Below are 20,577 nucleotides of genomic sequence, written 5' to 3' on the forward strand. Positions count from 1 at the left end.
GGCTGGCACTCGGCACTGGCCGATGCACGGGCACTGGAAATGCTGCTGGGAGGGGCCGTGGGTCTGTGCCACAGGTGAGAGAAAGGCTCCTATCAGGAAAGGTGAGTCAGGGGCAGACAGAAACAGCCCAGGAGACAGAGTGGCTGTGAAACGAGGCCCTGCCACAGCAGCTCAGGGACTGGTGCTGCCTTTGTCTGACACCCAAGCCACGGCACAGGGGCTCAGGCTTTGGGGGGATGCAGCTTTCACGGGCTGTAATGAAGCCACCCTCTCCCCAAAACACAGGAGGGAAACATCACCATCACCATCATCACAATAATAATAACAGTAATAAAATATAAAAATAAGTAATAATGAATAATGATAATAACAATGATAATTCCAATGATTGATTATGATAATAACAACAATAATAATAATAATAATAGAGTCTGAGCTGCACAGCATTTCAATACCGAAGGGTGGCATCCCTGGCTCCCAAGGCCAGTGCAAAAGGGAAATGATTGCAGCTCAGGCCAGCCCTCAGCACAGCACTGTCTGTCCCTGCAGCCTCAGCTCGGTGCCCCAGTGACACACATCTGCACCCCGGCACTGCTGGCTCCCTGGGCACATCCCGGCTTCACGGGCTGCTCCCGACCCCGCTGGGATGAGGAGCTGGGTTCCCACGCTGTCCTGGGTCCCCCACCCCAAAAACCAGACCCCAAAGGCAGGAGCTGCTCTGGAAACAACCGCGCTGTGCCTGCTCCCTCAATCCCACCCCAAACCTGCAAGACAGCCATGGAAGCAGCAGGGGAGGGAGGAGAGGACAGAATTCCCTTCCAGGCCTCCTTCCCACCAGGGAGGATTCCCTCCTCTTCCTCCTCCACCCCTGCCACCTCCCCCAGGGATGCAGAAGCTCACGGTTTCAGTTCCTCCTGATGCTCTTACCCAAAGGTCTAAGGAGCAAAGCCACAGACCTGATTTAGAAAAACACTGATTTTTTTTTTCCCCCCACAGCTGTGTCATTAGAGCAAAAAAGGGAGGGGGGGAGGGGATTTAATAACACTTAATTACCATAAACTCTATCGGATCAGCCGCAGAGCAGATTTCAGGTGCAAGGAGGGGAGGGAGAATGGGGGTGGCGAGGGGAGGCTAAGAGGAAGGAGGAATCCAGGGAAAGGCTGGATTTCCATGCTTAAAACTTGGAAGATTTCACATGACTCAGCCGGCAGTAATTCCAGCTTTGCTGGAGCTTTGCTGTCTGCTTTTGTCATTACCAGGGGTAATGCGGGAGACTGATCTCGCCAAATCTCCTGCAGCCACTAGGTGTGAAATGGACTCTGGCACAGCCCCGGGGAGGCAGAACCAAGCCAGGCATCTGCTGGGCCCTCTGCAGACCCAGCACATCCCCTGTGCACCCCAGCCCAGGGGAGCCCAGCTCTCCCAGCTTCCTCCCCTCTCCCACCCTCTGCCGGGGTCCTGCCAGCACAGCCACGGGAGCTCAGGTTCTGCACAGACCCAAGGACATTTCACTGCTGCACAGCCTCTCCACAACATTTGCCAAGGCTCATCCTCCCCAGGCAACGCCAGACAGGACAGGAGCACCCAGCCTGTCCATCCCCCCCCTTCTGTCCTACAAGAAACCCGTGGCAGGCCAAGGCTCCCTTTCTCCAACCCCAGTCAGAGCTCAAGGAACCTGCAGCAAACCCATCCCACCCCAGACCCAAGGCCGGGGCTTGGTCAGCAGCTTTCAGGTCTTCTCTTGCCTGTGCCCACTCCCCCATGTTCAGCAGCCTGGTTTGGGGGGCAGTGGTGCTGTCAGCAAGAACGGGGCCAAACCTCATTTCTTCCCTCGGCCTAACTGGACAGCTGCCAAAGCCACCAGCATATGGATGTCCCCCCCAAAGGAGAGGGACAGACGGACAGAGGCTGGATCTGAATTGCTCAGCTGCAGTCCAGCTCCAGTTCTGGGCTCCTTCGTTAACCAGAGAGATTTTGTTTTGCTTTAAAAGGTGCACAATAGCACAGAAAGCAGGATGGCAGCAGGAGCAGCCTGTGAGCCCAGCCAGCCCCCAGGGGGTGAGCCCAGTGTCCTTCCCTACGTGTGTTTGCCAGCACTTCATCCAGCCTGCTTTCCAGCCTCCCCAAGGCTCCTACCAGACACGCTTCTCAGCGGCTCAAGCGGGAACCAAAACGCTCTTCCCCGTTTTCCCTTTCCACCATCCTCCAGCCGCATTTCAGTCTCCAGGCAGTGGGGAAGGAGACCTCCAGCCACGCAGGAGCGAGGGTTTCACCGGGGAATTGTGTCCCCCGTGCCCTGCCAGCACAGCCCTGGCTCCGTCCGAGGCGCTCCCATTTCCACAGGAGACCGGGAGCGTTCCGCTCTGTTTGACAGCGGCAGCGCGGCCCCGTTTCCTCCGAGACACGGCTCCCTTTTGATCTCTGGAGCGAGCTCTGCGGAGGGGGCAGGGAAGGGAAGGAGGCTGCTTCCCTCTGGAAGGGTTTCCAGCCCTACAGGTGTTTTTTCGCTCAGCTCAGGAGCGGCAGTGATTTCCTTGGCCGCCTCTGCTCCCCTCGTCCCATCAGGAGCGGCCACGGCAGCGCGAGCTGAGCCACGGGGTCACTGCTCCTCTTCCAAGGCTCTTCCAGAGCCAGCCCAGCTGTGCCTGAGCCAGAGCTGCTCCCAGGGTCAGCGTGGGATGGAGAGGGGCAGATCCTGCCTGGAGCCCGTCACCATCCCTGGGATGCAGGAGGTGAAGGAGCAGCACCTGCACGAGGCACGGGAGCACCAGGCTGCAGGGAAAGGGTCCCAGGAGATGCTGCAGCCCCGGCTCCTCCAGCAGGACAGCAAGGGGCTGATGGGATCCTGAATTCCAACCAGTCCTTGCTTCCCTTCCCATTCCCGAACTGCACTCTGGGTGCCAGCCAAAGCCCCACACTGTCCAGCACTGCCCCACAGCAGCAGCTCCCAAATCCCAGGTGAGTGAGTATCCATCAGGGGCCATCCCGTCTGGGAATGGTTTGCCACACAAGGTGGGTCCTTCTGTTTCCAGGCAGAGCTGGGAACACAGGGACCGTGTTTTCCCTGTGGCATCCACGCCACAGGAGTGCTGCTGGCTCACAGCAGGATGGGAGTGCTCAGCCTGAGGGGGGTTAGGACACAAACCTTGGGTGCAGCCCCTTTTCACACCGGGGTGGGGAGGTAAAAGCCCCAAAGCACAGCAATCTCAGCCCCTCACTGTTCCAATTCCAGCATCAGCACAGCCTGGGCTAAAATTCCTGCACAGCTCTGGAGAGAACAGGGGCTCCCCAAGGGTCTAACAAAAACCACTGGGAGATCAGCAAGAGGCCCAGCTCTGAATTTCCATTCTGTCTCACCTCAAAGTGGGAGTAGAAAACAAAACTTTGCTTTATTCAGGGCTTCCTGGGAACTCCTCTGTTAAAAAGTTGGGGGAATCCCTGCAACTTTGGGATCCAAGGAGCAGAATTTAGATCCTGAGTGCTTCCTGCAAAGCCAAGGACTCCTCACACCCTGCCCTCAGCCTGAAAAAAGGGTGGGAAGGCCCAAGGAAAGGAACAGAACGAGATCACTTGACCCTGATGCTCCCATGGCAAAAACATCCATCTGTGCCAGCTCAGGCACTTTTTGAGGACGAATCCAAAGGCAATCCCTTGGTCTCACATGGCTTGGTTGAAGTTCAGCCCCTTCCCAGCCAGCCCACACAGGTTCTGTTCCCTGGACTCAGCTCCCAAGCACAAACTTGGAATTACAAGGGGCACAACCTCAGCAGGAACAGCAAAATAGAAAATGTGTCCCAGGAGCCTCACATCTGATGGAACAAATCTGTTTATGAACCTGTGGAAGCATCATCTGGAACTCACCTGCACAGCCACCAGAAACATTCCAGGGATAACAGGAATAGAGCAGATGGGGAAAAAAATCAAGGAAAACAGATAAAGAGGAGCAGTTTAGAGGGTTCCCAGTAAAATCTGAGGCACTTCTGCTGCTCCAGAAGAGTTAACAGGCAGGAGAGGGTTACATCAGAGAGGATTTGGTATTTTCCATAGTGACACCAGCACTCAACATCCTCTCAGAGAATTCTGCCTTCACATCATCATCTGGGCACAAGGAGGGAAGGAACAGGAACATTCTGAGAGATCAGGCTCCAGGAGAGGTCCCCACAACGGATCTTTATAAAGCAGAATATGAAGTGCGTGGTTTGAGAAGGCCTCAGGACAAACTGCTGCAAGAAGTGCCCTCTGAGATTCCCTGGATGGTTTATTGGGAATCCACCCCTGGAGGAGTCTCAGCTGGACTCCAAACCCAGGGAGCAGGATCCAGCTTCACACAGCTGCTCTGCTTTGGGTTTTTTAATGGCCAGAGAGTGCAGGTTTAGGCACAGGGATGGAGGTGGGTATTACTGACAGCTAATTAGTCTGATATTAACTACAAAGCCTTTAAGTAAACGGCCTGCAAAACCTCATTTACTCAACCTGGAGACAAACTCATTAACTGCAGGCTCCATTACCCATCCCACTCTGCCAGTCGTAAAGAAAGTTTAAAAATCGTGTTTATAGGAAAGAACTGGAAGGCAAATCAAGAGATAAAAACCCCAAAAAACAACAACAAACCAAACCCTAAATAGAGAAACCTTCTGCAGATTCCATCTCTATAGGAACGCTGCCATAAATGCATAAGAGAAAACTCAGCAGCCCCATTCTCCCTGACAGGCTCCTTTTTTCCCTTTAAAGGAGCAGATGCCAGCACGATCAGCCTGTGTGTACCTTTTATATTAAACATGCAATCAAGACATTCTGCCTGAAAAAGTAGGAACACCCCTAAAATCCACCTCAAAGGCTGCAGCCTGCTTTTTTTTAATCATCAAGCAATTACTGTAATTAAGAGGCAATCCCCTTTCTCGCCCTGCAAGGCTCCCTCCGAGGAGATAAAGGAAAAAGAGAGCCCTGGTCGCCTCCTCCTGCACCCCCAGTGCCAGACACAGCTCCCACCCCACAGCCCTCCCTCCTTAATTTCAATTAAGTTCCACTCACGGGAAAGGAGAAGAAAGGGAAGGGGGTGGGGGAGGGAGAAGCAGCACTTACCCTTTGGGGACTCACTTCGGGCTTTCTTGCTCTCTAAAGGACACTCACTGCTGCTGTTGGGAGAACATACTCTTCTCTTGCCTAAAATTTCATCTAGGAGAGAGATGAGAAAGCTGAGTGTCAGAGAAGGCTGCACTTTCCTCTGTGCAGGAGCGACCAGAGAGACTTTGGTATTTTGCTGCTCTCTCTCTCTCTCTCTCTCACACACACACACACAGATATTACAAGCAGAGAGAGAAAAAAATGAAAGTAAGAAAAATCATCATCTTGAGAGCCTTGATCTGCTTTCCTAATCACGCAGCCCAAAAGCACATAATGACTATTCATACACTGATCAATGCAACGTTTTCAAGCCATAAATTCTGAATCCAGTTGATTTCCTTACTGAGTTTCATCATTTGCTCTGGTGCCTTTTGTCCCCCCGGTGTTTCCACTCCTTTCATGCCCTGATGCAAAGCAACTGGGGGAGAGGAAGGGGAGGAAAAAAACAACACAGGAAAAAAAAAAAAGCACAACAGATCTCTGAATCTTCCTACCACAGTATCTCTCTCTCTCTCTCTGTCTCTCTCTCTCTCTCAGTCTCTCCCCCTCCCTCCCCCCTCCTCCTTCAAAACCTCAAGGTCCTCAGCAATCTTCCCCCTCTGGATTGCACGGAAACACTCAAGCCTTTTGCATTACTGCAGCCCTCCAAACCAACACCAAATCTCTAATACACAATTACAGCGTTCCCGAGCAGATTTCGAATCAATATCCTCCCCTAATAACGCTGGGGAAACTGAAAGCATGATGGTGCATATGGGCAGGAAGGAAGAGCCTGTTTGTCACTGCAAGCATCAAATTCTCATCTATCAAGGGCTTGTTAAAGATGCAGCACCTTAAAAGAACGAAAAAAATTTTTAAAAAAATCTCCCAAATAAGCAGCGTATCTGAGTGAGAACGGATTGGATCTGCCTGTGAGCCCCAGCACAGCCAGGCTGCTGCAATCTGCCCGAAACGTGGGGGTTAAGGAAGGTTACAAACCCCCTCGGTCCTATTTATAACAACAACAACATTATCACTGTTCCAGGGGAAATTTCCAGCCAAGCAACTGTCCCCTGCACTCAGGATCACTCCCCATCACTTGGAATGCAGCTGAGCAGCCCAGGTTGCTGCCGTGGCAGGGATTTATCAGGGGATCAGAGCACAGGGCTGAGCAGAGCAGCCCCAGCAGGTGCCTCTGCCCAAGGAGCAATCCGGCAGCTCTGCGAAGTTCCAAGTGGCATTTCAAGGCTTTGAAGAGCCCAAGCTGCCTCCAAACTCAGCTTGCCACGACCCTGTCACCAAATCCCTCAGCAAAACTGGCACTCGGAGACGATGCAGAGGCTTGTGACCGTGCAGAACCCAAAGCCAAGGAAACACAGCAAAACAGAGGGAATTGGGAAGAGCCAGGGAAGGACAGGAGCACTGGTGACAGCGCTGGAGCTCTCTCAGCACTTCACATCCCAGGTGCCGAGTCAGCCTGTCCACACAATCGGCATTTTCTCACTCCTCCTGCCTCAGTTTACCCCTTACATAACTCGTCCACAGCCACTCTCAGCTTCCCAAGCTCGCAGGTACCTGGCCAGGGAGCACAACCAGAGCCAGCAGCTCCCTCCCCCTGGAATGCTCCATCCTTCATGCTGATTTTCCTGGAAACGTTACCCTGATACTGCAAACCCTCAGTGCTGGAGGCCAAGATCATATATCCTGCTCCTCCTCAGGACTGTTCTCAGCCAGGATTTGTGGCTTTGGAACAACACAAGTCCCATTGCTCCGCTCGCCCCTCCCAGCCCGGGCAGGAGGCAGCAGAGCCCAGCAGGGCTGGAGGCAGAGGAGTCTCCATGGAAAAGAACTGGTGACAGAAGCACGGGGTCCATGTGACAGCAGTTGGAATGCGAGCAGTGAAGATTCCTTGGTTTCACAGCTCTGCCAAGGCACCTCGTTCCCCCATCCCTGCTTCCCTCCCGCTGTTCCTCTCCCACCCCCGGGCCCATCTGCCGGCAGACGCTCGCTCCGGCTCGCGCCGGGCCCTGCTATTCCCAGCTATTCCCAGCTATTCCCATGCCATTCCCACGCACGTCAGCAGCCCCATCTCCCTCCCAGCTGGCTGCACCGGGGCAGGGCAAGACCAGGATCACGCAGGAACTCTGAACTGACACCAGCCCGCTCCGACCCGTGCCCCACCAGCCCCCGAGCCCCACAGGTGAGCAGCCAGGTGTGACATCTGCCCCTGGGAGAGGGGTCCAGATTCCACACAGTCCAGATTCCCTCCAGAGGGATGCCACAGTTTTCCCCAGGGTGATCCTCCTGGCATCTCAGGTTCACCTGGTCCCACAGCACCAAATCCCACGTGCTGACTCTGGGTTTGGGCTGCCCCCGGCAGTTTTTCAGTGACATCACAGAATCAAACACTTCCTCTTTTTTATTTATTTCCTCAGTTAAGGCAAAGCCCTGCAGTGTGGCAGAGATGCCTCTGGCCCCAGAAGTGTGGGGACTAAATGCACAAGAGATAGAGTAAGCAAGGAAAGGGAATAAAGATCAGCATAAAGATCATCACAGAGATGTAACAACCCACCCCAAATGTACCGAGTTGGGAGCAGAGCACAGGACTGAACTCAGATTTTCTGAGTCCCAGCCCAGGGCCTTAAGAAGTCAAAGCCCATCTTTGCTTCCTGAGCTGCAAGCAGAGAGAGGCAGGTCCCACCTGCTTTAGTAACTCAGTGAACTCCCAGCTGCCAGGGTACAACCTCAGCGAGGTGTCTGTGCTCCAGCACCCATCCTCTCCTCCTCAGTCCTGTGCACAGCTCTGCCACCCCACTGCCACCTGCCCAGCCCTTCCACAAGACCCTGCACTCCCAGTCCAGCCCTGGATCTCCACCATCCAACCCCTCTCTGCCCTGACACAAACAGCAGGACACCGAGATGGGAGCAGCCACAATCCATCTCCCCCTGACTTTGCAGCACCAGCAGCAGCAAAACCAAATATGTTTTGCAAATGAGCTGGCAGAGCAGCTCCTGGATGTCTCAGCACCCTCCCAGACACAGGTTGTGCATTTAGTGCCTTGCTGCTCATCGACCACAAAGCCCCAAGACAGATTTTGCTCAGCCCATGCACCTGCAAAAGGCAACATCCACCTGAAAGCATGGGGAGCGATGGCTGGGGTTTTGTTCTCCAAATCCCTGCTTTTGCCTCCTCTCTCCTGCCTTCTTACAGAGCGTTGCAGTTGAAAGGAAGCCAAATCAGGGCAGTTTTTAATATTACAGCTGAAAATGAAAGAAATTATCAGTGGAACTGTAGGGTTATGAAGCCAGGCCAGGCAGTATCACCAGGAAGGGGGGCTGGGGGAAGCCCCAGGCAAACTGATCACCCACTGCCGCCAGTGCAGCACAGCCCTGAGCACAAACCCCCTCACCCAGGTCCCCACACAGGTCCCCATACCCCACATCACATCCCAGGCTCATGCTGGCCTGGCAAGGCAGCACAGGAAGCGACCCGGAGGGAGGATTTGGGGACAAAGTTGAACATTTTCCCCAAAGCTGTAGAAATCAGAGTGGACTTTTTCCTCCCCTCTTTTGTGGGAAGCCCAGCACTCACCTGCTGCACTCCTGCAGTGGGGCATGGAGACAGGGCTGGGAAGCAGCTGGAGCAGGACAGCACTTCTGTCCCCAGCACAGGGATCACCCCAGGCTTTGCAGCAGCAGGAGAAAGGATGTGGGCACGGCCCCATAAACCAGCTGGTGTGGCAGCCAGGCTGGGGGGGTTATTTTGTCTCCTGCCCTGCTCTAATCCTCAGCCTCCCTGCACTCAGCAGAGCTGCCTGGCTTAAGAGTCATCCTCACCAACACATCTAAGAACCCCAAGCCTCCTGATCAGCTTTGAGGAGAGGACTTGGGAGCCTAAGTCTGGGGAGATTAGAAAACCTATCCCTAGGCTTCCCCAAAGACAGAGGGGCTTTATCCCCACCCTCCACAGGGAATCTGCACCAAGGACACTCATGCTGAGAGCTGAGCACAGGGGTCACCTGGAGAAGGGAGATTAATGAGCTGCTCACAAGGTTTTTGCCCTCCCAGCGTTGCTGAATGGGCTACAAAGGGCCCCAGTTTCAGCTGAGGGACTGCACCAAACTCTCCTGCGCTAAACTCTCCTGCACTGTGCTCCTGCTCCAGCACAATGGGAAGAGATCGAGACCTATCTCACGCTCCCCATGCACAGCACTGAGCCTGCTCTGAAAGCTTCTTGGACCACAAAGTCCCGAGTAAACAGAGAACGGAGCCAACTTCCACGGGAAACCACCCAGGCTTGGCCAGCCAACATCCAGCGAGACCAGAGCCCCTCTTCCACCTCCTTTCCCATTATTTTAAGAGAGGGAAAACATCCTTGCTCTTAACTCCAGCCCTGAGGATGACAATCCCCACTGGCCAGTCTGAGATGTCTTGGCAGCATCTTCCCCTTTTCCTTTGGCACAGACAGGCTCCCACCAGAGGAGCTGCTCCGCTCAGCCGAGCCTGGAGCTCCATCCCAGCCGCTCCTCCCGTCCCTGTGTCCAACACAGCAGGTTTGGGGACACCCTGGGGACTCCCTCTCCCAGCCACGGGCTTCTGTGAGGAGCTGCCCCAGCTTGCTGGGGCTCAGCAGGCCCAGAGCTGCTCCCAACAAAGGCTGGTGGGAGAGGGGGATCCATCAGCACCAGCCCTCACCAGCAGAAATCCACAGAACAAAGGCAGAGGGAAGCACAAGGTCATGGGAGTAACGGGCCATAATTTAACTGAGGGCAACAAGAATGGGGAAAAAAATATTATTGGGGAAGCTGGGGGCAGGGAAGCAGTCAGCTTCTGGGATTTGGGATCCTGGAACAATACCAGAGCAGGGCAGCTCCCAGGGCAGGGAAGGAGGGGACAGGGAATACTGCTGGGTCTCCGCATGGGGAATGCCAAAGCAGCTGCAAAATAAAGGCAGCATCCCCCTCCCAGCAGGCCAGGTAATGGTGTCTGGGACATGGCAGGAGCAGGCTCCAGCCCCAGTGACTGCCCCGGGTTATCTCGCTGCTCCTGCTGTCCCCACACCTTTATCTGTCGGCTGGTGTCACTCAGATGCCGACGGGGAGCGCTCCCGTGCAGGAGCAGCCTGACAGCACAGACAGCAGGGCAGGGTGGCACTGCTGGCTCAGGACTGTCCCCAGCACAGCCCGGGGTGTCTGTGAACCCTCCCCAAGCATCACCCTTTGAGCTCCCTGGGACAAGGGACTCCTGGCAACGAAGAAAAACAGGAAACAAAGGGGAGGGAGGGATGGGACACAGGAATGGGCTCTCCCTGCCAAGCAAGGAGGATGCACTATGGAATAACCAGAGTTCTCTCTTTTTCCTCACTTTTAGAGGCCTTTGGCTCAGCCTGGCTGTGCAGTCACTGCTCTCAGCAGCAGAGGAGGGCTCCAGCAAGAGCCAGTGCCCATCACCACTCTGATCCCAGTGCATGTCACAGCAGCACCACAAAGGCTGGCTCGGTGTCACCGACCCTTCCCCGACTGCCAGTTAACCACAGCACACGGGAAGGAGGGGGCTGAGCAGGATTCCCAGCAGATAACACACCAACCAGCCTTTCCTGGGCACGGGAAGCAGCCTGGATCCCCTTCCTCAGCTCCACAGGACCATCTGCCTCTCCTCCCACCATCCACAGTATCCTGCTGCTTCCCACCTCCTCACGCTCCATCTCCCCAGCTGGAGCAAGGCACCTGAAAGGAATGGCCAATATTTCAGATCCCAAGGAATGAAACAGAGGGAGGTGCAGGAGATGCTGGAGCCATCCTGCTGCCTGCCTGGAATGAGGCTGTTTATTAGGGAAGGCGCTCCAGCATCCCTCTGGCTCCCAGGTTCCTACAAAATTCATTTTTACAGCATGCACCAAAGCCACGGAAAGGTGGTAAATATTCATAGTATGAAAAACGCTCATGGAAAGGATATACTGCACTTAAGAGAGAGATCTGAATTAATTTTATATGCTGCAGAGAGGCTTTTTAGCAATCACAAACTTGTGAATCCCAACTTTCTTACAGAAAAGATTTAAAGAATGCAGCTGGGAGAGTGGGCTGGAAGTCCAGGCCTTGTGGAGACTCATTTTCCTGCCTGGAAAGGAGCAGGTTCCAGTGGGTGACGCAGGAGAAGGGGGAAGTTTGGTAAATCAGGGACCTGAGCACAGCTCCAACAAACAGGTTATGAACTCCCCATCCCTGGCAGTGCCCAAGGTCAGGCTGGACACTGGGGCTTGGAGCAGCCTGGGACAGTGGGAGGTGTCCCTGCCATGGCAGGGGTGGCACTGGATGGGCTTTAAGGTCCCTTCCCACCCAAACCAGTCTGGGATTCTGTGACCACAAACCTCTTGGGCAAAGCTTGATTGGCCCCAATTTCTCCCTCTGTGCTAAAAAGCCGTGAGAGCTGGCACCACTCCCCTGGCACAGAGACTCCTCAGGCCTGGGGAATGCCACCTGTCACCCAGGGAGGCAGGGACAGCACCCCTGTCCCTCTGCTGGCTCCGGGGTGCTCAGAAGCCCGTGGTTCCCTCCAGCACCCAGCAGAGCTGCTCCTTCCCAAGGCTCCCAGCGTTTCCTCAGCACAGGGAAGGCCGAGGGCAGCGATTTCCAGCAGAGCTGCTGGTGGTGCTGTACCCCCTTAGCACCATTTAAATGTCCAATTGCACTCATTCAGCCCCTGAAAAAAACCCTGCTCCTCCAGCCTGTGACAGCTTTGACAGCCAGACTCCTTAATTCCTTTTTCTTATTCCCTTAATCTGTCATCTTTATCAGGCTGGGGAAGTGCCAGGCAGCAAGCAGGAGCCCCGGCCCCGATCAATCTCCACATTACAGCTGACAGAATGGTGCTAATAACTTATTGATCTCATGTTTGCCAAGCCCCAGTGGGGCTGAAAGGCTCCCATTGATTGGCTTGAGGGAAGGAGCCTCTCAGCTGAGAGCCAAGCGGAAAACCTTCAAATTGTCTTCTTCCCCAGGAGCTGGGAGAGGGAGGGAGTGGGGAAGGGAGGGCAGGGACCAGGACAGGGAACTGAAGAGGAGGAGAAATGGGAAGGAAGAAGGATGTGTGTGTCTGTGAGATGGGGATTAGGAATGGAAAAGGAAGTGGGGGGGAAAGGGTTTGAGAAGAAAGAAATGCAGGGAGGAGGGGAAAGAGCAGGAAAGGGGAAAAAAGCAAAGGGAAGAAAAGGAACTGGGAACAGCAAGATTGTGCAGAGCTGAAAAATGAATGAAATAGGCAGCTGACCCTCTTCTTGCTCACAGCAAATCATTAATAAAATCCTTCCCAGGCCCAGCCCTCCATCCTTAAACAACTCTTCCCAGGTCTGCTCACGTCTGGCACAAAGCACTGCCCACTGCCCGCGCAGGGGTGAAGCCACGAGCTGTACCTGGGGACATTCCCGTTCCCCACGGTGACAGAGCTGCAACTGAACCCTGGGGAATCCCCACCCAGCTCCTCGATTTGCACCGAGAGGCCAAGAACCACCAGAGATGCTGAACAGAGGGAAAGCAGCTGTGAGCTCTTTCCTGAGCCCCTGTGGGGACCCCCGGGCTCACCCCGATGCGCAGGGACAGCAGGAGGGAGAATAAACAAAGCAGCAATGACCTCTCACAAACCAGAGTAACAGCTCTGTCCTCTTTCCCATTCAGCCTGGATCAGCCCCGGGGCACACGAGCTGGGGCAGGGCTGAGCTGGCAGGAATTCAAGCCAAGGCAGTGCCAGGGTCACTCACACACTGCCCCGGGGCTCTCAATGCCCAGGGCTCTTTTCCTGGTGGATTTCTCTCAAGTGCATCCATCCCAAAGCCTGGGGCAACATTTCCATGGACACAGACAGGTCCCTGCACCCCTGTCCCTTCAGCAGGACTTGTCCCTGCCTGTCACCTGTGACCCACTGGGCACTCCTGGCAGCCTGGCAGGAGCAGGGGGCACCGCAGCAGCTCCGAGCCTGCTCCTCCCCTAGGACAGGGGCTCTGCCAGCTGTGCCCAGGTGCCAGCCAGCAGCCAGGGAGGACAAGGCAGAGGCCACGCTCCTGGATGTCTGTACAGAACACCAGGGAGGTGTCAAGGCACCAGGGATCTGCTGGCAGCTCTTCCCCAGCTGCCTGGAAAGGCACCTGGCAAAGGAGGTGGAGGCAGGGGGCAGGGAGAGGTTATTTTTGGAAGCAGGATGATCAGGCTCTTCCCAGAGCTGCAGGGAAGGCAGCAGGAGGAGCAGGAGTCAGTGTTTGCTGGAGTTCTGAAGCTGCTGCATGTGCTGGCCGTGGGTTTGGTGGATCCAGCCCCAGGGAGGGACAGACTCTTCATCCCCACCAGGCACGGAGGGGGCTGGCTCAGACCCCTGCCCAGCTTGGCCTTGATGATCTTTGAGGTCTTTTCCAACCTTAACTGAGCTCCAACAACAGGGCCCTAAACTGCCTCGGCTCCTTGTCCTCCAGCAGTGACAGCCAAGAATAAAACCTGAACACTCCCAGCAGCAAAATCCCCTGCACTGACCTGTGCTGGCACAGCCAAAAGAAATGCTTCCATGTTGGCTTTTCCCAATTTTCCTTTACTTCCCAAGACCTCTGCTTGTGCTACAAAAGCCTGTTGGTTACCTCCCACTCCTGCAAGGCTCCAGGAGACATAAAAATGAATTTAAATAGAGCACAGAGAGGGGACAGTGCTCCAGCTCCAGGCCCAGAGGACGAAGAGCAGTGACAGAGCCTCGACCCTCACGTTGCCAAGGTAAACAATTGTCCTTCACGGAAAAACACGTCAACAACAGGGCCTGGGCTTCCAGCTCCTGGATGCCCATTTGGTGCTGATTTTCTGCTCAATTTAAGGCAGCAGTCCAATAAAGGCTGCTGCTTTTTTTCCCCGTTGTTTGGCTTAGTTAAATGAAAACATGTCTGCAGCCCGGCTCATTATCCCGCGCCCCCAGAGCAGCCGTTCGCTGGGATCCTGTCTCTAACCATTAGCTGCAACATCCTTGATCCCAATTCTTCTCCAGCCCCAATATTAACTCCTCCTTAGCATATGAAAGCTCTGGGTCTCAGTGCAAAGCCAAACGAGGTCACTGCAAGGCCTCCACGGCCATGGCAGGGACACAGAATCCAGGGCTAGGCCCACAGAGAGTGAGATAATTCCATGTGGTCAGCTGTGGATCCACACCGGGAGGTACAAGCACTGCCTTGTGAATAAAAACCCCAAATTCTTCAATTTGAGTATCTTTACAGTCCAAAAATTCCTCCTTCTCCCTTGCTTAGTCAACAGGGCACCACATGGAAGGATAAGACAAAGGGGTGAATACAGAACAAATAAGTTCACAGGGAAAAATCGCAGTTCCTGGTGCTTTTTGAGACGTCTGGGTGAACTCTGCTCTTCCAGGGCTGCAAAAGCACCAGGAATGAACGGCCTCTAAGGGAGCAGAGCTCCTGAAAAGTGGGGACACAGGTGTCACACTGTCCCCATGCCGTGGCATTCCCACAGGAATCACTGCAGGTGAAGATGCGCCCAGGACACCCCTGCTCTGGGGCCAAGGCCCTCAGGGTTTGTCATTCCCATCACACTGACCAAAAACCCCTGGGAAAAGGCTCTCTGGGAGCTCTGCCCCACTGGAAAGAAAGCTGCCCTGCTGCTGCTTCCCACACCACAGCCAAGGGAACCTCAGGCCCAAATATTTTATGCAGAACTGCAGTGATTTGGTCCCTGCTGGGGCAGGACCTGAAGCTCTGCCATGTCTCCACTCCGTGCCCTCTCAGAGCATCTCCAGCCACCAAACCAACTCCCTGCAGGCACCAGGGGCAGAAGGAAGAGAGGGAAGAGCTACCCACCTTCCTCTAGCATGAGGGAGCCTGAATCCTCCACTTCTATCCATGCAAATAGTCCTACTGCAACTGGAAACTCATGAAATCTGGCACTGCAGAACAGAGGGTGTTTGAGGAGAGAAAGAGGAGAAATTAACAGGATTTTTTTGCAGGAGAGGAATGAATTAGAGCCTCGGGACCAGGACTCTGGTGCAAAACGCTGGTTCAGGCCCTAAAGCAGCGTGCAAAGCACACACACCCGGGGGGAAGGCACTTCTGAGACCCTCTGGGGCTGCTCCATCCTCCCCACCCCAGACCCTGAGAAAAGGGGCAGAGGAGCCTGCTCCTGCTGGCAGCCACACCAGGCTGCTGGGAGGGCTCCAAAGCCCTGTTTGATGAGCAAACCCCCAGCTCTGCTCTTCCAGGCAGCCCTGGCCCTGCTCAGCCCTCTGTGGGTGTCTCAGTCAGGGTTCAAGCTCCTTGTGCCATCCTCCCCTCTCCAGGGGAACCCCTCGAGGTGCCAGGCAGGGCCCTGGTGCTGCCTCTCCTTTAACTGAGCTGCTGCAAGTGACTTTTGTCCCCTCCTTAGGCTCCTGCCTGCCCTCCCAGCCTGCTCCCCCCAGCACCAGGGACACTTCTCCACCTCTGCAGATGTCCCTAAGCCCCCTCCCAAACCTCAGCTGTCCCCACATGCTCCTAAGGAAGCAGAGACCCCATTCCACCCACCTTTCCTCTCTTCCTTCCCTCCCAAACCCAGCATGACTGCAGTTTAATTAGCACCCAGGAGAGATCTCAGCCCTCCCCACTGCAGAACCGCCTGGGGAGGAGGGGCCAGCAGGAAATCATCTGCAGCTGAGGAGAGACCAGTCATGGTTTGTAGGGAAGCTGTCCTGGCGCCTTTGGGAATCACCAAAGCTGCTTTTCCAGGTGGCTTCTCCCAGCTCCCTGTGCAGGCTGGCAGTCCCAAGGGGCTGGCTCACCCCTCTTCCCGGCACAGGGAGCCAACCTCACCCCCAGACAGCCCTGGCTCCAGCCCTCCCCACCTTCCAGAAGCCAGCAAAGCCCCAGAAGTACACACAATTCTTTGTCATTAGTTGCAGCCCCTTTCTGCATTTCAAAGACCACTCAAGGCGCAGCAACACTGCTGATTTTCCAGTCCATGCTGTTCAAAACTCCAGCACTGCTGTAACCACAAGTCAAGGAATTCCCTCACAGAATTAATCACAAACCAGCCAACCCTGCCAGCCTCAGCCTTTTTGCTGCCCCCATGAGCTGGCAATAAGCAAATCTCTTCCATTTGTGCTGTCCTTGTTCCCAGGGCTCTGCTGAACCTCAGGCACAGGTGAGTCCTGTTCCAGCAGCACTCTGGGCTCAGTGGGGAGCACAGGAGCCTCCAGAGAGCTCCTTCCCTCCTCACTGGGCTCAACTTCAGCCCTAAACCAGCAACAGAAACTTCCAGCAGCAGATCCCAGTGGCCTGTGAGAGCCCTGCGGCTCCCAGCCAGGAGTGATGCGGGGCTTCTTGAACCTGATGGCACCAGCAGCATTTATTCAGCATTGTTTATCTGCAGGTGCCTTTTTGAGGGGGAGATTCTCATAACCCAGTGCACAGAATTGTTCTCCAGGGCAGACAGCTGGGGGCAAGGTTCTTCTCCCCTTATCGCTGGAACAAAATGGTTTAAACAACAACCAGTCCTGCAGACTAACCCAGCACCACCTCTGAAAAGTCTGTCTGGAGCAATTCCTGATTACCCTCTCCCCTCCCAGCCCTGCCAGCAAAAACAGCCCCAGCAGTGCTCAGCCCCAAAGCCCAGAGTGGAACTGTCCCTCCCCCTGTCCCTTCAGACACCTCCCCTCCACATCTGACTCTTTTAAACCCAATCACCTCTTGCTCAACACCCCAAACCTGTCGTGTCCTCAGGAGCTTTGTCACTGGCTTGGTGGCCTCTTGTGCCCATGAGCCTCTTCTTTTTCACTCATGTAATGTTTCATAGGGTCCTTAAGGTTGGAAAAGACCTCCAAGATCACCCAGCACCACTAACCCATGTCCCCAGGTGCCACATCCACAGTTACCTGAACACCTCTGGGGTGGTGACTCCACCACTGCCCTGGGCAGCCTCCTCCAAAGCTTTCCCTCAGAAATTCTTCCTAACATTGAACCCAAACCTCCCCTGGCACAGCTGGAGGCCATTTCTTAATTTAAGAAACGAACCAGAGCACCTCAAACACCAACTCTAACCGACAGGAATTAGAGCTTCTACATCTCATCTTTTCTTCTGATGGGAACAAGGAGATCCCTTTGCATCTCTGGAATGCCACAGGTCCCAAAGAATTCCAGCAATGCTGATCAAGCCCAGCAGTTTCTCTGCAAAGCAAACGCTATTGAAACCCTTTCTGCCATCCAGGGTCAGCTGAGCCACACGGACCCGAGCAGGGTCATAGGGAAAAATGGATCTGTGGCCAGTTTGGCTTTTGGAGCTGTGCAGGGCAAGGGGCTTTGGAAAATTGTTAATGATGAGACTGGAGATTCAGCTGTGAAAGCAAAGTCTGGCAGCTGGCCATGGCTGATGTACAGACACCACAAACCCCTCCTGTGCATATGTGGGACTGAAGATGTTATTTAAGTTTTCACCTTCCAAAGACATTCCCAAAGGGTGTCAGGTGTGGTGTCCCCTCTGGATCTGGGGTTCATTTACACACTCAGCAGAATGACTGACAAAAAAAACCCGGGACAAATCTCCAAGCAGACAGATTTTCAGAAGAGGCCTAAATTAGCACAGAGGGAGATCCAGCTCTGATTTGGAAGGACAGGGATCACTCAGTATAAAAACTGACAGAAATCCCAGATTTTCCTCAACTTTTATTTATAATGGAAGGACCCTGCAATCAACAAGCAGATCTTGGTTTTTTTATTCCAGAGCCTCACTTGTTGACTTCTGCACATTTGCCACCAGCCCATCCCTCCCCACACTCCCTTCCTGACACCCAGGGGTCCCAGGGCAGGATCCCACAGGAACATTTCTGTTTTCACACTGTGGAGCTGAAACCAGGGGAACAACCCAAAACCAGCCAGGTAGCACTAGAAACCCAAACAATTCCACTCCCAGAGGAGCTGGCAGGCCCAGCAGCAGTGTGGGGAACCTCTGATTAATGAAATTACAAATCAAATCATGCTCTCTGCAAGGCCTTTCTGCTTCACGTGGCACCAGCCCTGGGGACATTTCCCGCCTGTGCTGGCGCAAGCTCCTTTAACACAGACCACTGGATCTGAGAACAACACAGGGCTGGGACCTCCAAAGGGCTTCAGCATCACCATGAAATCCTTTCCACGTTCAACTTTAGCCAGAATATTAAAAACCTTCCTATAGCTAAAGTGTAGCACAAACAGAAAAAACAACAGGAAAATGAACGGCCGGGGGAGCGGAAGGGAGAGGAGGGAAAACACAACCCCAGGGCAGCAGGAGGTGCCCCAGCCCTCACCTGCTGCTGCCAGCCCCACGTCCAGGCTGTTCCTCTTGAACTCGCAGCGGCTCTGGGTCTCTGGCATAACGAGCTGGCGGCTCTGGTGCAGGTTGGAGATGATGGTGGAGAGGTCGCTGTCGCGGCTGCAGCAGAGCACAAAAGCCCCACGTTAATGAAATCCCATCTGTCCCCCCCCAGAACTGATTTTCCCCCCTGTGAGCACATCTGGGAGAGGCTTTTGTGTGCTCCAGCCTCGCTGGATTGCAGCAGAGGTCCCCCCCTTCCTTCCCTCCCTCCCTCCCACCCACGGGGTGCCTCCGTAACCTCTCCTCGGTTTTGGGGAGTGCAGAGCCCTTCCCAAGCTTCCCTCTCATTTCCCATCAAGGTCCCTGCAGCTGCCAGAGCTGCTGATTCCAGCCCTGCCAGATATAACTTGCGTGGGCCAGGACTCACATCTAGGATGGAAAAACTGAAAGTATAGGAATTGGCAGATCTGCTCCAGAATTAATAGGAAACTTGAACTGAAATAACTGATAGTTTTCTATCAGTTGCCACCCTTCTATTCTTAAAAACCTAAGTTTTTCCATTCCATCACTGCTGGGACAAAAGGCTTTGAGATTTGATTGAATAATAGTTTTTCTCTTTAGAGAGAAACCCACCACGAGCCCGGACAGCAGCGTTACTCAGAGCTGAGGGGACAGATTGATTTACAAAACCCATTTTCAGCTCTCCCCTCCAACAGATCCTGAAACAATGCTCTTCCTTCTGGGAAAAGAGACTGTGTTAGAGCAATTCAGCATTATTTTGCCTGTTCTCCTTGCATCACATTGCTGCTAACTAGGCTGCTTAGGTCCTTTCTTTCTATTTTTTTTCCTTCTATGGAGAGGGAGAACACAAAAACCAATTCACTGTAGCAGATACTGCAGCTCAGATATCTCATCGAGTGCTTTTGCTGGTGAACCACTCTCCAGTTGCAAAGTATTTCCCAATAAATGACCTACAAAGAGTGAGGAAGGAAGAACAAGGTAGAACCCATGGCAGGAGCTGGCAGTGCTGGAACATCTCCCTTCTGTTTGTTTGCCCGAGATGCTGAACTCCCCATCCTCCCAGCACCAGGGGCTCGCCCCGAGCTAACCGGGGCTATTCCTCCTCCTGCCCTCTCTCTAAAGGGAAGATGACAGCCAGGAGAGCCAGAGACACTTGGGGAAAAGCACACAAATTAGCGATATTGCCCTCCCTGCCCTACCCCAGCTCCCTGCCGTGCCAAAGCCCCCGGTGCCAGCACAGCTCCCACCCACCGGGGTGTCCTCACCTGGGCCCGGCAGGGCAGCCCGGAGGGTGCATTATCTGCAGAATTACCGGGCAATGATCTGCCTTAAATATCCCCCCGCTCCCCCACTGCTGCTCCCCCCGCTCCCGGAGCAGATCCCGGTGCTCCCAGCGCCCATCCCCGGGGCTGCAGCGGGGGCTAATCTGTGTCTAGCTCGCTGCTAATCTGATAAGTTCAGAACAGAAAGTCTTTAGGTACTTTCAGCGGGCGTCTGGCTCCAGCTTTTCACGGGAGGCAGCAGACACAAACAGCCCCGCGATTCCCCCCGGGATCCCCCATCCCTCAGGGGGATCAGCAGGGGAAGGGATGCTCGGATCCCAAAGCCTCTGAGCACCCATCGCATCTCCCCCCCTAAAGCACCTCAGAGTGCTCCTTATGCAAGCACGAGGCTCATTACTTAAGCAAGCCCACAGGTGAGTGGGAAGCCCATTTCTCCTGTGCCAAGCAGTTTTGGGTCTTATCCTCTTTTAGCTGCCACCTTTAAGATGCATTATGCAAATATTTTGGTGTCTTAAGTCATTTATGGGATTAATGTGAAGTGATTATCAGTTCTTTTTAATCATGCCAATCAATAAGTGGCTGTCAGGGACAGAGGACAAATGCAGATAAACGCTGCCATCAGCACGAGGCCCGGAAAGGGCGGAGGAGAGGAGCCAGGAGAGCAGGGAGTGGGAAGAGAAAAATGGGATAATTACATCTTTGCATCTGCACAGTGCCCTGCATCCCAATCGAGCCCAGAGCAGTGCTGGTGTGTAAACACATTCAGCTACGAGGAGGGATTGTTTCATCCACCAGGAAAATGCAACTCCCTCTCTCTGGAGCGGCTCCTCAAAACTCAAGAGAGTGCAGAACACCGGGGTATATCCAGTGAAAAC

General features: G+C 54.3%; 1 protein-coding gene across 1 annotated transcript in view; it reads right to left on the reverse strand.

Annotated features, from left to right (window-relative positions):
• Window positions 1-20,577, reverse strand: part of SAMD11 (sterile alpha motif domain containing 11) — an 84,702-nt gene that overhangs the window by 23,315 nt on the left and 40,810 nt on the right. The window contains 2 exon segments of the mRNA XM_039563941.1: window positions 5,083-5,175; window positions 18,391-18,515. Of these exon segments, the coding sequence (XP_039419875.1) occupies window positions 5,083-5,175; window positions 18,391-18,515 (218 nt within the window).

This window comes from Corvus cornix, chromosome 21 (assembly GCF_000738735.6).
Source record: "Corvus cornix cornix isolate S_Up_H32 chromosome 21, ASM73873v5, whole genome shotgun sequence".
NCBI lineage: Eukaryota > Metazoa > Chordata > Aves > Passeriformes > Corvidae > Corvus > Corvus cornix.